The sequence below is a fragment of the Stegodyphus dumicola genome, chromosome 8 (assembly GCF_044657685.1).
Source record: "Stegodyphus dumicola isolate Sdum_Otavi_A_Nest chromosome 8, ASM4465768v1".
NCBI lineage: Eukaryota > Metazoa > Arthropoda > Arachnida > Araneae > Eresidae > Stegodyphus > Stegodyphus dumicola.
The window spans coordinates 172,724,302-172,743,515 of record NC_140775.1 but is presented as its reverse complement, the minus strand read 5'-3'; the positions used below and the strand labels follow the sequence as shown (position 1 = coordinate 172,743,515).

Genomic DNA, 19,214 nt, shown 5'->3' with positions numbered 1-19,214 from the left:
TGTTACAATCTTAATTTTAAGTTCTTGGTATTTATCAAATTTATTTATTGTATTTTTATTTCTATATATATTGTTAATAAATTGGTTAATTTTAAAACTTTTGTCATCCATGTCTGCATATTACATAATCTTAGGGTGTTTCTACTGTGATAGTTATTTCTGCTAAATGCTTTCTATAACTTTAAACTTTGTTTTTGCATCAGAAACAGTTCTATATCTCCGATTCTACTGGGCCGATTGACGAAATTCAATTGCGTTTTTCATGTCTCGAAAGCGCAACTTAGGATATGTATTGGATTTATATACAGCATTGTTCTAATATAGGTATTTTGACACAAAATTGGACTTTTTCTGACATACCAATTTTTTCCATGTTCCGATTCTACAACTCAAATAATGCCAAGTTTTGTAAAAATTGCTCGAGTAATTTTAAAAAAATTATCTCTCAAAATTTTAACTCCTCAATGTTAATTGAATTTGATATATATTTATTAATACCTTTTTTTTATTAACCTTACTTGTTTTGTTCCTTCTCCGAGAATTCAAAATTTAGGCTTAATCCAAATATAATTCGAGCATTTTTTTATGATTTATTTTTAAAATATTTTTTATAAATATTTTGATACAAAATTTGTATTATAACCTATAAAATTTTTATTATCATTTTAAAATAGATATATTTCTAGGCACACCAGTGGAAAATTAGATTTTTTGCTACTATTCCGTTTTGAGGACTGTAAAAAATTGCAGCGAAAATGTATGCGCAAAAGCGCCAAATCTAGCAAACACGCCCATTTAAACAGTGCGCCAGATCTAGCGTATGCGCTGATTTTAAATTGCGTAAGTTGTATAGTTCTATATTTGTTAAGACGCCATTGAAATACTAGTTTAATTTTTAAATTCTTTTTTGATTTTACATCCTTTTTTTGATATCCTATGGATTTAACAATATGGGAATTGCCCATGACAAAAAATCTGCAATAGAATTTTTTTCAAAGAAAAGGCATCATTTATTATGGAAAATTATGTTTGAACAACCAACGAGATGAAATTATGCTTTAGACGATAGCTCGGTAACGAAATAGCGATGCAGTTCAGTTATGTTTAGCAATTTTTATATAAATTATAATAATGATCTGAAATAGTTATTTATTCTTATGCTTCCATTCAGTTATGTTTAGCCTTTTTTATATAAATTATAATAATAAAAAAGTATTATATGAAATTAACCTTTCATATCAATTAAAACAATAATCTTTAGATAGTTACTTCCTATTATAGGGTTGTTGTAATTATTTTTGGCAGCACTGGCATCAACAATAGTTTGGCAATTTTTTACAGTCCTCAAAATGGAATAGTACTTTTTTTTTTTTTTTTTTTTTAATTCTCAGTTTCCTAAGATATATGTGAATTTACCTATTGGCGTGCTTGGAAATTTGGCATATTTGTTACAAGTAATAATATCGCCAAATGTGGTTCACGTGCTGTGTTAAAATTACTTGAAAGTAATGAACGGGACCTTTTTTTCCTTTCGTTTACAATGAGAAAAAAAGAAAAGAAAATAGGTTGCTATAAATTAAGAAGTTCGCCAAGTGAATTATTCCTGACGCAAACTGAAAATAATCTGCCAAGATAAACTTTTAAAAGTGAAATTTCGGTTTTAAATTTCTCCTTAAATTTCGGTGTCAAAATACATATATTAGAACAGTGCTATATATAAATTTATTATGTGTACTAAGTCATGCTTTTGAAATCTGAAAAAGCAATTTGAATTTCGTCATTCAGCTCAGTAGAATAGGAGACATAGAACTGTCCCCCCTTTTTTTGCACAGCATATATTAATTATTACAGAGTAATTTAATTTTCATTATGAGCCTTCCTCTTTGTGATCTGCTAGATCTATCTCTTAGAAAACTAAATTTTTGGCATCTCTCAGACTGATAGTTGTATGCTTCACCCTGTATCACCCTGTATGCTTCTCGTTAGTTGACACGACCAATACAGCACTATCATGTACCCAAACTATGATACAATTAGGAAATTTTTATTTTGACAATGTCTTTAGTTTAAAAATTGCTCCTGTAGTTTTTAGTTGGTCTTTTTATTTATTTATTTATTTATTTATTTAAGGGTTGTTTACTTTCTGAATGAATTGAAGAAGGGGAAAATTGCATGATTATTTAAAAAAGTTTCAGTGCCTTTTGCTAGGAAGCTGGGGGGGGGATACATGAATAAACACAGTTTATTGCCTTTTATGTATCATTAACCACAATTATGTAAGTTCAAAATGGTGCTTTTGCCAGTCCTTATTTTGAATGATGTTATTTGTTGTTCACCTATGTGCTGTTCTGTTGTATAGCTATTGAATTAATAAATGTTATTACTTTAGGGAAGGAGAAAAGAAGGAAGACAAAAGGGAACAAAAAGAAGTCTTGCAGTGTAAAAAAAGGTTCTTTTCTTTACATTTATTGCAGGAATATTCTTAATGTATAAAATAAATGCATTATTCTTGTGGGAAAACAATTCAGATATTACATTTGCAAAGATTTGGCCTACTTAATGATATTCTGTTTCAATCCATTATATTGTTCTTTTCTATTATGCAAATATGAAAGCATTTTTTAACTTCATAAATGTATCTCTAATCAAATTAGTATACATTGCATATAAAACTGCAGTATTAATGCAATATTTAAAGTGAGCAATAGAATTAAGTTTGTAATTAATTTCTGATAATTTTTATGAAATAATGGTATTTGTTACTTTTTTCACTGTTTTGTTATTGTATGGCAAAAAAAAAAAAAAAAAAAGCTTACAGTAGTTGATCACATCAAAACGTAAAATATACACAAAAATTTTTCATTTTTACAATAAACGCTGAAATTTCCTCCTGCTCTTAAGATAAAGCTAAACATGCTCTGTGTTACTTGCTGTTTATGGGAACACTGTTCGATAAATGATGTTGTTTTGTTAACAATATCTTGCTTTGGTCAGTATCCTAGATACCTGAAGCAGAATATTCAGTGATATCAATGAGACATATCTGGGTTGAATGGGCAAGAATATGGAATTTATTCAGTTGTACTTTCCAGAACTGGAAGGACATTTTCAACTGAACATTTCAGAAACTGCAAAGGTCCAAAAGGGGCTGTATATTCGAATTGTAATAAATTGATTCTAGCTTTAATTTTTTTCATATAAATGGATAATAAAAGATACCCGCTTTGTATAAATCACTCCACAGAAACATAATAGTGGATTCAAACAAAGCAATTATGTTGTACCATGGCACATAAATGAAAGTTGATGTAAAGCTATGAGTGTTCTGTTTGCCAGTACGATAGTGGTTCAGTGTTTGACTTCAGAATTAACTCCATGTAAATGAAACAGTGACATTTCTTTTTATTTTGTTTAGTTAATCAATGATAAAAAAGGAGCTTTAGTTCAATTTTTATAAATTTATGTTTCTCATTGATTAGAAAATGAAAATTTAAGATTATTGATGTTTACTACCTTGTAATTTATTTTAATGCCATCTTTATCTGATATTCATTTTAACGGAATTGAATTGTATTATTTCAGCATACAAAATAATCCCCCCCCCTCCAATTTCCAGTTGTAGCTGTTTACAGGCATTGGCCACTATAAAGGGCTGAAAGCAATAGTTTCTTAATTATGGAGGCACTTTAGAGGTGGGCCATCTTTGCCTCCTATGAAAGAACGGTCAAATTACATTCATGCTTTCTCCAGGATTTGAACCTGAACCCTTCGGTATGCAGTCAGACTCGCACTAACCATTGTCCTATCTGAGCAGTGCAACGTGAAAATTTGTAAACAAAATAAGAGCATATAGAAATCAAGACTGGAAAATTACACTAGTAACTAAATTTCCAAAAGATACAGTTATGATAAGAATGTAACAAATTAAAAGTATTCAGGGATAAACTACCAGTAACTATCACAGTATTATTTATTTAAAAGCAAAGTACATTCCATAAAGAATGCACAGTAATATTACAATATGTGATAAGATATATTTTTTCTGCTTCCCCATATTTTAAATTTTGTCTGCTGATATTACTATCCACCCCTATTTCCCAGGCCTCAAATGATTAATTGCAGCTAAAACTGCTGTCAGTGTCATGCACTGCAGTTTGCTGCTGGTCACTGCTGTCATCGCAGCTATCATCATATTCATCACCATTTGGTCTGTCTTCTCATATACATTGATCTTCAGAACTATCAAGAGCATTTGATATCCCTGTTTGCCTGGAGTTCACTACTACTACTTCGTGTATCAGAGCCCATACACTAAAATCCACAAGCAAATCACTCCAATGGAAAGTCTTTGGATTTTTCCAGTTACAGTAAATTTGTTGACTGCTGATATCCACTCATTATCAAACTTTTAAAGATAGTCTTTGAACAGTTTATTTGCTGATACTTCCAGTGTTTGCAAAAATTATGTAATAATTCCTTCTGGAATGATAAACAAGAAGGTCCATTCTTTTCCATTTTTTTAAACTTTATTTATTTTTTTTTTTATTTTATTTTTTTTTTTTTTTTGTGATTAAAATGCTTCCATTACTTTGTAAAGAAAACAAAGATAGTATTATAATGGTAAAAAAAAAAAGTCAGATTTCAACAGAAATGTCAGTTTTGACTGTTTCTGAATACATTTCTAATAGTTTCGTCATTAGGTCTATACTTTCAAAAATATCTCAAAACTCAAACTCACTGTAAAATGTTGAAATTTTGTATTTAGGATTTTTGACTAGTATCGGCGTGGTGTCTTTACGTTTGTATCTTGCGTAACTCATAAACGGTTAGCCATAGAATGTTGAATTTTTTATATGGCAGTGCTAAAACATCTAGTTGTGCACCTCTCTTTTTTATTGAAATTAGTTGGGTGTGCCAAAAGGTTACTTTGAATTGAAAGAAGTTTAAATGAAGTGCAGCAAATAAATATGTATAATTTAATAGGGATGCGAGGAAACTGTGGTATCCGCTTCAGATTGTTTTTCTTTTTCCATGAGATGTGTGTCGAAGCTGTCATCTCTAGCTGTGACTTATGTAGAAGAGCATATGGTTGATGGGTCCAAACAATTTCAAGTGACTGTTTCATACATTAGAAATCATCCAGCATTTATCATATACCCAAACTAAGATACCATGAAAGAGCTTTTGATTTGGCATCATCTTTATTTTAAAAATTAATCCTATTTGCCCAGATTCGTTTTGGCATTGATTCGCTATTAACCGCGAATAGCTTTTTAAATTGTTGCCACCAAATATAAGAGTCCTGTATTATATTTAAAGAAATTAAATAATGAAGAATCTGCATAAATGTATGCATGTTTCTCGCACTGTGATAAAACAACGGTACTTGGAGCCATTTTGAATAGCATATGTCTCCACCTGAATATGGGCATCTAGAAGACCAAATTTGGAATTTGTTTTATTTTCTAGTTCATATTTAGTAAAGTATTTATGAGTTTTTGATTAAGAAACTCGATGATTTCAAAATGTGCAATGGCAACACTGTACAGAAAAGAAAAAAAAAAAATTAAGTCCAGCGTGCAAGATTGTGTATCGGAAATTCTAAGATATGCACTTTTAAATATTTTGTGATTGTGATATTACTGTTGAATTGAATTTTACGGTTTAAGTGTGAAGAACATGATCTTTAATAAATACAGGTAACACATACAACGTTAAAAAAACACCCCTCTGGGGCATAATATAAAATCTGAAAGCTTTAATTGAATTGAATTATATTATTTCAGCATACAGAATTATTTATACATAGCTGATTGTTGTGAAGTTGCTTAAAATAAGTCCATATGAATCTAATTTTTTAGAGATCATTTGTAATATGTATTAGTATGTGGATGTCTGTATGTCTGTCTGTTTGGAATTCAGTGCTGTTGCTCTGAACTTTGGATAAGTGAAGCATGAGAAACAGAATCTCATGTTTAAAGTTTATGAGTCTATGATTTTAAAAGAAAAAAGTTTTAACAATGAGCTTATCCAGAAACATGAGTGCTAATCTCATTGATATTCTGTAGAAGAGAAGTAAAAAAAAAAAAAAAAATGCACAGAAAGCCAGCATAGGCATTTTTTCTTGTATTATAATTCTTCTTTTCCCCCCTCCTTGTTTTATGAGGATGGACAAACAGAAATGACTCATAAAAAAGATAATTGCTTCTGCATGTAAAAGAGAAGTTGCTGTTGTAATATGCATATAAATTAAATATTCTAATATTTTGTTCTTAATTCAACTGAAAATTGTCACCAATGTTTTTTTTTCATAATTCAGTTGTCAGATTTTAAAATAAATGTTACTTGCTTATTTTAATTAAAAGTGGAAAAGGCCGAATGTATATATGTGTATGTATACTGCAAAATAAATTTTAAAATAATGCATTTAAAACTCATGTATATTCAATTTGGAATAAATGCATGCAAAATCCAAATACTAGTAGCACACTGGCTAACTTTTAAGAAAAAAGAACCATAGAAGGTAAGATCATTTGTCCACAGAAATGTTAACGAAGCATTAGCAGGATTCATACAGTCCTTAAAAGTACTTAGGTTTTTTTTCAAATCGATCTTTAGTCCTTAATTTTGGTACAAAATCAACAGAAGGTCCTTAATTTTAATCTTCGGAAATTTCTATCTGTTTTTACGACTGTGATTTTGAGTGTGAATTAGCATTTTGGAGGAATATTTTTGGTAATTCACTGATAAATATGGTTATGTTTTGAATGGGTTCATGGATTATAATTTGTTCCTATTTCTAATATAAATGGTGGGATACTTGAGTTTCTGAGCAAGAAGTGAAACATAAGCATTTCAAAGTTATTTCATTTTTTCTAACAAAGAACTTTTAGTTTTTGGGGATGCGAATTTTTTTATTAAACGGTTCTAAATTTCACGACTTATCTACAATGATACTAGAACATTTTGGCGATTTTAAAATCAGTTTCTAAAGAAAATTTTTAATTCTAAGATCTGGGAATTTTTCAACGATGTTTCTAAAACATTGTAACATTGATCAATTTCATTAAAACAATGGTAATATATTGAAATAATATTTAGAAAATAACATTAAAATTTTAAAAAAATCACTTTCATATTATAAAATTTCATTTTGGTCACTTGTTATGCAATAATTCGAATTGAAAAATGAACAAGGTATAACATTGTAAAACACAATTTACAAAACGGTTCTTATCAAAAGCAAAATAGCTATGCAATGAATTAAAAATATCTCTTTGAATTTTTTGATGGTAAGATTTTTTCCCATGTAATTGTCTCAGAATCTGTATAAAATTAATTTTACACTTTTTTCCTCTGATTTTTTTCAAAATATTTCTGGCCTTTTGCTGTTACAGAATTGGTAGGGATGATTTTTTTTTTTTTTAGGATTTTAGACATTGCATAAAGGAAAGTTAAGAAGAATTTGAAGGCAAGATTTATAGACTCACGATTCTAGAAGATTCCAGAAAACATAACAAAATGAAAAATTGTCCCCATGGTATTAACACGTAATGGATGCATTTTATAGAAAATGTGTGATGAATTTCTTACTTTTTGGAGAATGTCTGGAAGAACAATGAAAACACAATATTTTAATGTTTTACTTCTGATACTAGAATCTTTTTCTTAACATGTTTATCTTCCTTTTATTTCTTCTATTTTTCTCTAGACACAAGCATGAAAATATCAAAAAGGCTTCTAATCTTATCACATGGACAGCATTATAAGAAAGGAATTTTTTTATAAATAAAGAAATTGAAAATTGACAATTTAAAAGATTCATCTAATAATTCAAAAAGTTTTGACATTTCTAGATTTTGTTGCTGTGTGTGTCACTAAATTCTAAAAACTCTGCCACAATAGCTCTATAACCAGCCCTTACCATATATATTTCATATTTCTTCTGAATGCTCATATTACTAAAGAAATGAAATTAGCCACTTTTTCTATACATTCTAAATACATATAGTGTTTTTAAGAATAACAGAAATCCTTAACTAAATCCAAAACTTCTAAAATGAAAAGGAAACATGTTGAAGAAAGAAACAGAATACACAAACACAGGAACAGAAAATTATTCTTCAAAGATATGTGCAGTCATTATTATGTAAATTATCCAATTGTTTACGATTTCAGCCTTTACTATATTTTTGCATTTCTATCTCCTCATATGATAGAGTTACTGAGCCAGATTAAAGTAAAATTAAATTGTATAATCTTTGACCACTAGTCCACATTTTTAGTTTGAATTTGACTGTTCTTGTTTAATTACGTCACCATGAGCTGTAATTGATTTTGTTAGCATCAGAACATGCATTTATGTTCTAAGTTCTTTTTAAATAAGAGGCTTCTTTAAACCTTTGTCTGATAATATAGTTACTTTCAGACATAGCAATAATTTGCTTCATGTCTGTTGGGGGTTTGTGACTGTTTTTCTTTTACCAGATCAAGTAAAGCCTTATAGGTGCATTGTGGAGAGGTTGACAAGTTAGGAGATAAAGCATGCAGAAACTAGCGAGAGCACTGGTTTGAATATTGAGACAAATCTCTAATTGTTAGAAAAGATGCTTAAAGAGAAGGAAATTGATGTAAACTAGCCAAAATGTTTGGGAAGGCTTCAGATTAAAATGACGGATAAATATTTTGTTGAATGTTGTTGTTACAAACATAAATGTTTTGTAGCTTTTAATGTGTAATTATTCTAATACCATTTAAGAATCAGTGTCATAAATTGCATGTATTTTAAACTGTGAAATTTTATTAGATTTTGATTTTAATAGGGCTTTTTTAACAAATATTGTTAAAAAAATAAAATTTAATAGTGGCCATGTAAATCCATAATGATTTACCTATTTTAATTATTTATAACTAACTGCTTACCCTTAAAAATTATCTCTACATATTAAAGCAAGTTATTGCCTTTCATTAATATTCACTGTGGTCACAAGATAAAACACAAAAATGTAGAAATTCAGGTCAAACTTATTCTTTGCATCTAGTGAGACTTAAAATAATACAAAACAACTTATTACCTCTGGTGCTTTAATGGCTTATTGGATTGGAACCTGAAAGTATATTAACTGAGTTACAACCCATGGAACTCTACACAAAGTCACGACACTAACTGCATCAAACAGAGCCTGACTAACTTTCAACACTTGCCAACTGTGCCTACATCAGGCCTTTCAGGTTTGTTCTAATCAGCAGGTCTCTCTCTAGTCAAGCAGCAGCGGTAATAACATCTAGTCTTTTGTTATGAATCATGCTGATTATGATCTTACTTTTCATTTTAGCCAATGCCGTTTGACATAAAATCTACCTGCTATTTACCAAACCTCTAGACCAGTGGTTCTCAACCTTTTGACTAACGTGTACCATCTAAACAAAAATTGAAAACCTTTTTAGTACCACCGCTACAAAGTACTACTACCACCACTCTTGAAAAGATCACATAAATTTACGAGTGTTAGAGAAAAAACTCAATCAGTTTGTTAGGATTTTAATTTTTTAAATAAATAGTTAAAAATACTTTGCTTCTTTGTGTACCACTTATTTTTTCTTGCGTACCACCAGTAGTACACATACCACTGGTTGAGAACCTCTGCTCTAGACTGACCAAATATGTGACAAAATGAGACATAAAAAAATCAACATAAAGCTAACTATTAGTAAAACGTAAATGTCACTTATCTTCTTTCAAATATGTCCAACCTATTACAGTCAAAAGTCTTTAATCCGGGCTCGTCGGGACTTCGGCGATTCCGGATTATCGGTTTTTCCGGTTTATAGATCATCAGTTTAAATCTGGTAAGATGGCATGCAGAAATTATGAAATTAAAAATATGAAACCGTAATTTATGAAATAAAGAGCAATTATGATCTAAAGGGTATCAAAATTTACAAAAAAAAAAATCTGATATGTACACCACATGACTTCCTTGTACGGAATATTAAATTATACGCATTTTTTCTTGCATTTTATTTAAACTTATTAGATTGAATTAAACCTACTTCACCGACAGTGCATAAACCACAATAGAATAAATGCATTCTTTAAAATTCACTTTGTTTACCATAGCGACACTCTGGCGCTAGGTTTACTTAACAGTATTATATTTCATTCATATTATAACTCAGAATGCACAAAATGTATATCATTTAAAGAATTATCTAATCGTTGCCACATGTTCTATTCAAATACTATAATAAAGCTAGAACTACGTATAAAAGAAATTAAGCAAATAAAACAAAAAAGAAACAGTTTTTCACAGACGATTGAGTATTTCTCATTTAATTAATTCAGTTCCTACTTCGCGAGAAGGCAAAAATACATAAAAACTCAAAATATCTATATTAAAAATTACGAAGTAAATCTCAAACGCTTATTTCCTCGAAAAAATTCCAGAAAGAATTAAGCATGATTTAATTGGCAATAATAAATGAATGCGTTATCTTTGTTGTTGCGAAGCTAAGTTTCTCTAGATTGGCAACAAATCCACTAGTCTCCTGTTTCAAATGTAAATATCAATGGCCACCATTAAAACAGGCTTAGCGGCAATTAAACAACTTTAAAATTGCTGATAATTCTAAAAATATTGCACACAGATTTACTAAAGGCATAAAATCCTTAACTGGAAGATAAAAACAACATAATTCAATCAATTTTAAAGCAAAAAAATTTACAATTTACAAACATATAAGAGTAAAGAAACTGAGATCACTGAGCCGGGTAACAGAGTGGATATATATATAAATATATTTATATACGTTTGGTGCGGCCGATTGCAACGAAAATACGAGGTGCACATCTACATGTTATAGCAGTCCTATATACAAAATTTCAACGTTCTGAGGCTACTCATTTTTGAGTTATGCGAGATACGTAACATACGTTCGTACAGATGCCACAAAACATTCACTTCAGAATTAATTTTAAAGCAGTTTTATAATTTTTTTGAAGGAAAAGAGTATTTTATTCTGTCCTTACATACAGATATCACGCAAAAACATCGTTAAATTGCATTCGATAACTGTCAAAATGGATATTTTCGTTGAAATATGCTGCCTGAAACTTTTCGCGATTACAATACTTCCTTTTTACTTGGTACAAGGAAGGAAAAAGCTTAATATTTATTTGTTTACTTTATTAAACATTTCTTTAAATGCGCGCTTACATAAAGCATACATTACGCATAGTCGAAATTAGAAAATTGCAAGCAGAAAACTATTTGATGTGTATTTGTGATATTTATAATGACAAGGAATTTGATTTAAATTGTATCAAAGACGGAGTACATCGAGATGAAATACTACATTTAGTAAGGAATTATAAGCCGAATAAAATAAAAACATCGGCCCTGAAGATAAGGATAGTGCTGACAGTTCAACTTCCAGTTCATTGCGTGCTGCAACTTCTCCCCTTCTTTTTTCTTATGTCATATACAGTTGACTTTTTATACTCCTCACATAATTTTGAGATGGATATATCTTTATCCATTTTCTGCAGCAATTCCACTTTTTGTTTGATGGACATCGAAACATGCTTTCACTTTATAGATCCTCTGCCAGCTCTAGAATTGGAAATTCTTTTTCACATAATCGAAAGTTCAAGCTTACTTTTATAAAATTGCTCTAACAGTCTGCAAAAAATAATAATCCGGATCTAATTAGAGGATTAAGGAACAACAAAATCTGCAACATTAACTGAAATAGATAATTAGATAATTTTAGCTTAGCTTATACCGTCCGTTATACATTAAACGAGCATGCGTAAACGCATTATGCTTTTATGCATGCGCAGAAAGTTTGCAGCTTTGAGCTCCGGATTAAAGACTTTTGACTGTATAAGTGTAAAATATTTAATGCTACTTGATAAACTGCATGAAGTTTTATTTTATTCTCAAACTTATTAATAATTATGTTAATTCATGTAATAATGCATACTACTTAGGGATCTGTTTTATTTTTAAGATGGTATTACAAAAGTGAAATTCAGGCATAGAATAATATTTTTAATTGAATTTATTCAGTTCCTATTTGCTCATAGCTCCTTAATTTTTTCATTAATGGTCCTTAAAAGTCCTTAATTTCCGTGTGCAGAAACGTGTATGAACCCTGATTAATTGTCCTTAAAAGGCCTTAATTTCCATCCTTAATTGCAAACCCTGGATATAGAAAAATCATACATGCACCATATAAGAAAAATAAGTTGTATTGCATAAGAATAGTAACACCATACATAAGCGCATACAAAATAATTTTTATTGTCTGCATTCATAAAATTTTATGGCACCCTTCAAGAATATCGCGACACATTAGTTGAGAATCATTGGAATAGAAGCAGTTTCTTTTACAGCATTGGGAATTCTTTCGCTGCCCTTCAAAATTGCCGATAATGTGAAATGAAGTATCTTCAAATTACAGGCATTCATTCTTTTTTTCCTGCTTTCATATCATTTAATATTTCTCCTTTTTATGTCTTAATTAGCTGTCTTTCATTATTTTTTAGCTTGTTGATTGTTACATGATGTTAATTTTTTCTTTTTAGATTCATTAGTCACAGACACGAGGATTAAACACAAAGGAAACTCTGAGGCACATGGAATGACTGAATGGCAAGGTGTGTGCAATGTGTATTGTTGCCAAATGTGTATAATTTCTGAATTCAAATCTCTTGATTCAATGCTTGATTTTAATTTAATTTTTTTTTCCCAAATAAGCATTATTGGTAGAGTATGATGTTACAAAAAAGCTTGTAATGTCAATCAGACATAAGCTAATTGGTCTAAAGTAGACAACCACCCATAGTTGGAACCAAAAAGCTATTCATTTGAGTCAAAATGCATTTTCAGTTTTTTAAGCTATTCGAAATGTAATTCCTGTTTCTTTTTTAAAAATAGACTTGCATCTTAAGGGCATTGATCATCTTATTTCAACCTTAAGGGCACTGATCATCTTTCTTCAACCAAAACTTCTTCAATCTTTCATTTTGCTCATATGGAATAGTGGTTAGTGACTCTGACTACAATATTGAAGGGCCTAGCTTCAATTCCTGGAGAAGACATGGATGTTTGTAAATGTATAGTGTCTTTGGGGCATGAAGCTGTTCTAAATTTGTGAGCCAAAAGTTCTCTTGTGTTGTTTCGTAGTAGGAGACTCAGGCTTATCCCCCGTAGTGCTCTTTCAAAATTGGGATGAAATTGGATAAAATTGCAGTCACCTGTATGGTACTCAATAGGGTTCTTGCCAACAACAGACTTAACCTTGTACTCACTGCCATGTTAAATTTCATGGACATTGTTCTGATGATGAGGTCAGACAAGTGAGATAAGTCACAACATACATAGATACCCTTGCTTTTCGTATGTAACTTTTGGCAAATAATTTTACATGAGACTGATGAAGCACAGCTGATATAATTTTCATCCCTGAATAATGTTGTTTTTCAGTATTTCTGTCTCGGACTTGTGTTATTTTCTATTATTGATGTTATAACAAGAAATTTCTATTGCCTCTGGTCTTTTGGTATTTTATTTTAGATTCTTTGCCATTTTATATTACCTTATCCTTTTAAATATTTATCTTAGTTTCTTTGATCTTTAAATCGTTGAAGTTATGTGAAAGCTGAAAATGAAAGGGGTCTTCTACCCTCTCTTTCCCTACTCTCAACCTCTCGAAAGGACTTTCGGCTCATTTCATATTTAGAGTGTCCCCAGCCGCACAGACACTATACATTTACAAACATCCATGTCTTCTCTGGGATTTGAAAATCTGGGCCTTTTGGCACGGCGATCAGCAACGCTGACCACTATACTGTTTGGGTGTCTTCTTTATGAATGGAATTAGTATAGTAGATGGCATGTAGATCCTAATATCGTAAAGGATTTTAATAATTAGTAAATTTCTTTTAGAAAAAATATGAATAACACAAAAAAAGTTCCAATCAAAGATATCCGTACAGTTCATTATATCTGATTTTCATGGTCTTGGATGTTCAATATGGCAGCTAAAATTTACATTAAATGTATAGGAAACTGCATGGAACCAAAAGGTTTGTTCATTACACCAAGGCTTGACTGTAATGTACCCTATCTATAATATTCTGACTGTAATGTCTGTTACTTCTGTTTGTATACTTCTGTTTTATTCTTAGAATTTATTTCAAAAAGGAAGATACTCCATAGATATACTGTTTTCATTTCATAATTATATTCTTTATTTTATTATTATTATTTTCATTGATGATCCTTAAAAATCCTTAATGTCCATGGGTAGACATCTTTATATATTTTGAAGAGAGTAATAAATAGTCATGATATGGTTAGAAATAAACTTTTATTTTTATGATGTTGTATCTGCCAAAGCAGTGCCATAAATATACATACACTATACACTCTATGTTCCTTAATATGCATTTTTTTTTTTTTTTTTTTTTTTTTTTTGCTGAATGGCAACAGTTCAAGTAAATAAACTTAGAACGTACATTTGTGGTTTGCTTATTTCTTTCTACTATATTTCAAACATATATCTGCCATTTAAATTATTTCTATCACGTTATCAGCACGATATGCTCTAAAGAAGTTTATTTGGCAGAAATGAAGAAGAAATTTTGATTTTACCAAAAGAAAAAGAAGCAACATTCACAGCGATGCCGAAGCTAAGCCTAACACGTTAAAAACGATCTGATGGAAGAAATTAAGATTTAGAAACTCAACAGAGATAATTACAATGCTTGGAAAATCCGAGCACGAGCTGTTTTAGTTGAGAAATTGTTGGGAAGCTTTTGATCCATGTTACGGTGCTGAATTAAAGAATGACAAAAAGAAAATTAAGGAGAAAGCCTTAACTTTTCTATACTTAGTGGCTGAAGACCAGTTCTTAGATGACATCGCTGACTGTGAAAGAGCGAAAGAAGCATGGGATACTTTAAAAGACATCCATACAAAATTCGGACTCTTGCATTCTCTACAGCTTTTAAAAGAATTTTTTAATGTGACTTTAAAACCAGGAGAAAGCGTCAGTTCTTATCTAAGTTGATTGATGGACCTTCACCGAAAGGTATCATCTTGCGGACAGAGAAGTTGCCCTCGTTATGTTAATGGGTTTGCCCGAGGAATAGTAAGGACTTATCCTCAATTTAGAACGTGAAGAAGGTACATTGTCAACTCAAATCATAAAATCGCGTCTCATCGTTGAAGAGAAAAAATTACTGCACTACACATAAGTGAAAACAGAAGTTGCTACCAGTAAGGTCATGGGAGCGAAAGCTCTCAAAGCTCGAGATAAGTACAGAACTAAAACTATGCAGCTATTACAGAAACAGCATAAAAATACTGACAGAAAACTCGTTGCTTTTCTTGTGAGAAGTGGGGTCATATTGTCAAAAATTGCTCTGCTGCTAAAACCCCACGTGCAAAAATGGTTTCTAATGAAGTATTATCGAGCACTGTTTGTTGATTCTTGCGGTGGGAAGCCTGCCTGTGATAGGTACCTTTATAGCAGAACCACTGAACATATGTGTTCTCAAGAGCAGAAATTTATGAATTTAGCTTTTAGCTTCAGTGAAATCACGAGTTGAGATAATCAATTGTAAAAAAATTGAAGTCTCTGGCATGGGAGACATTGTTTTGAATCCTGTCAGAGAATGTGGGAAAGATGCTATTCATCTAGCAAATGTTCTGTGTCCCTGATCTTGATAGTAACCTTCTTTCAGTGGGAAGAATAGAAGAAATGGGAATGACTGTTTCTTTTGAGAGGCGCAAAGGAATCATAAAGATCCAAGACAACAAGATAAGGTAATTCTCACTGCACTGTATGGAAAATTATACAAAATTGAAGAGAAGCAAACACACAAAATATACCTTTCCAGACATGACGAAATTATGCATCGAAGATTAGGACATTTCCACCATGATGCAGATAAGAAACTTATGAAAAGGTATGATTCGAATATGACGTGTGAAGAAATCCAAGAAAAGGGGACTGTTTGCTCAACTTCAGTTTTGGGGAAAATGAAGAAGACTCCATTTCCCAAGGAAAAAGCCGAACATTCAACTAGATTACTTCAGTTGATACATACTGACATAATTGGACCTATCGCACCTACATCAAAAGGTGGATCAAAGTATGTCATTACCTTTGTTGATGACTACTCAAGGTATCCTGTGGTTAAAGCTATGAAATCTAAAGATCGAGTCCTTGAAAAATTCATGGAATACAAAACAAATATTGAAAATTTCCATGGACTCAAAATCACTACTCTACGAAGCGACAATGGAGGGGAATATGTCAACAATGAATTTGATGATTTCCTAACTAAAAGTGGAATAACAAGACAACTCACAGTTCCCTGGACACTACAACAAAATGGAGTTGCAGAAAAAATGAACCATACTCTATTTGATGTGACTACATGTCTTCTCCTAGGTTCCAACATCCCATAAGAATTGTGGGCAGATGCTGTGACTACTGCCTGTTATTTGCACAACAAGTGTCCATCAAAAGCTACCAAAGGAAACATACCTAAAGAACTCTGGACCAAGAAGCCTGTGCAAATTAGTCACCTGAGAATATTTGGCTGTCGAGCTTTTGCTCAAATTGATAAAATGCTACAGAAAGGGAAGCATGCTCAAGAATACGTGTTTATAGGATATCCCGAAGGATACAACCTATGGAATGCAGTGAAAGATAAGTTTTTAGTGAGCAGAAATGTTAAGTTTGATGAGACTGTTTTTCCACTGAGGAGAAGCCAGACAGCTACTCAAGCAAAGAAGGAAAATGAAGTGACCTTTAACTGAAATCATGAATACAATTCTGACAGTGAAGTAAATGTTGTTCCATTACAAGTACCCATCAGTTGCACCACCATTGGAGTCGAAAATGGTGAAACCCCATTAAATGACACTGCAGAAGAAATTGAAGACACAGAATCAGTATTCCTGGAAGATTATGATAGCAGTAAGGAAGATCCTATTGGAATCAGAAAAAGCACTAGAGAAAGGAGACCTAAGACTTACTATGGGGATCCAGTGTTATATAAAGCTGTTTGTGAAGAACAACTTGCCATCAAAATCTGTAAGAAGCCAACAAGTGTAAAAGAAGCTATGAATTCTCCAAATGCAGAGATGTGGAAAGAAGCCATGAAGGAAGAATTGTGTAATTTGTACAAAAACCAGACATGGGAATTGGTTCCAAAGCCAGCTGGCATCAAACTCATAGGATGATAGTTGGTATTCAAAGAAAAGCAAAATGCAGAAGGAGGAATAATCATATTTAAAGCTCGATTAGTAGCTAAAGGCTACTCACAAGTCCCTGGTAAAGATTTTTCAGAGACTTTCTTCCCTGTTTTAAAGATAAAATCTATAAGAATCCTTCTAGCCCTTGCTGTCAAGTTAAAATGGAAATTCATCAAATGGACATCACTGCTGCCTATCTAAATGGCTTACTCAAGGAAGACATATACATGTCACAACCTGAAGGATCTCAAGAGCGAGGTAAAGAGGATCTAGTGTGCCATTTAAAAAAAAGCTTGAATGGCTTAAAGTAATCAGGAAGACAATGGAATGAATCCTTTGATACTTTCTTGAAGAATTGTGGACTGTCATGCTCAAAATGTGATCTATGCATTTATTAGCATCCAAACAAAGCATTACATCTTGGTATCTATGTATGATGACATGTTAATTGTTGGGATCCTAAAGGAAATAACCACATTTAAGCATAAAGTTGTGCAAAGATCCAAAGCGAGAGACCTTGGTGAAGCAAATGAAATACTGTATGAAGATCCAGAAGCATACTGATGGCACCTTAACATTAGATGAAACAGCTTATATAGAAGAAATTCTGGAAGAGTTCAAATTAGAATCAGTTAATGGAGCATCAACACCCATGGATCCCACTGTAAAACACCAAAAGGTAGATGATAAAGAGTGGAGAAGTATAAAAGCAGAAAGGGACCAAATTCCATATAGGCAAGCCATAGGTAGCGTATTATATCTTGCTTGCGGAACACGTCGTGATATGCTCATATTTAGTGCAACCTATATGAGCCTGTTTAATGAGAGGCCATCTGAATTTCACTGGAGGAGTGTTAAACATCTTTTCCAGTATCTCAAAGAGCTCAAACATCTATCCCTTACATTCAGAAAGACAGGAAGAGCCCTTGAAACATTCTCTGATGCTGACTGGGGTGCTGACAAAATCGACAGAAAGTCCTTCAGTGGATATGTTCTGATCTTAGGTGGTCCTGCAATATCTTGGTGCAGTAAGAAGCAGTCTACTGTTGCCTTATCGTCGGCTGAAGCCGAATATGTGGCTGCTGGCCTTGCTACAAAGGAAGTTTTATGGATAAGGGGATTGTTGAAGGAACTGGGGATGTTGAAGTTTATCCCATCACCCTCAGTTATAAAAGTAGACAACCAAGCGGCTATGTTCATCGCACAAAACCAAACTACATCTGAACGCAGTAAGCACATGGACATCAAGCATCACTTCATCTGGGACTATACTGAACAAGGTGTGATTAAATTGGAATATGTAAATTCCATGGAAAACGTAGCTGATCTTCTGACTAAAAACATTTCAAAGGCAGTGTTAACAAACTTGAGAAAATATTTAGGTTTTCACAAATACTCCTCCCATGTATGATATAAAAAGTGCCTGTGTCTGCTCATCACACTTGTAAATTTCTTTTACCTTTTTTTTTTTTTTTTTTTTTTTTTTTTTTTTTTTTTTTTTTTTAAAATCCCTCATTTTTTGTAGGTTGTATTTAATCAATTTAGGTGAAGTTTTTTTTAAGGCATACTTTGCAAGGAGGAGTCTTAGAAATAAACTTTATTTTATTTTTATGATGATGTATCTATCAAAGCAATGCTATAAATATATGGTCTATGTTCCTTAATTCCTTAGCCCTCTGAACATTATGACCGGCTTGATCCGGTCATCAGAAGTTTTGCTATTTGGCATATATTAGATTATAATTTAAGATATTTTGCTTTCTTACTTTCTGTAATGATGTAAATATTATCTTAATGAATATAAGTTTATGAAAATACAGACTAAAATAAGTAATTATACATACTCAATTAATAATTAATAATATTTCTACTATATTTCAAACATATATCTGCCATTTAAGTGATTTCTATCAGATATATGGCATATAATTAGCAAAG

General features: G+C 31.6%; 1 protein-coding gene across 9 annotated transcripts in view; it reads left to right on the top strand.

The window, feature by feature from the left end:
• LOC118196646 (uncharacterized) overlaps window positions 1-19,214 on the top strand; it is a 109,326-nt gene that overhangs the window by 34,706 nt on the left and 55,406 nt on the right. For 8 of the 9 annotated variants that reach the window (XM_085822762.1, XM_085822767.1, XM_085822769.1 and 5 more), the window contains exons 6-7: window positions 2,390-2,449; window positions 12,590-12,661. In XM_085822762.1, the coding sequence (XP_085678888.1) occupies window positions 2,390-2,449; window positions 12,590-12,661 (132 nt within the window). Of the gene's footprint in view, window positions 1-2,389; window positions 2,450-7,428; window positions 7,541-12,589; window positions 12,662-19,214 lie in introns of those variants that run through there. The other variant, XM_085822765.1, reaches the window with a different exon arrangement.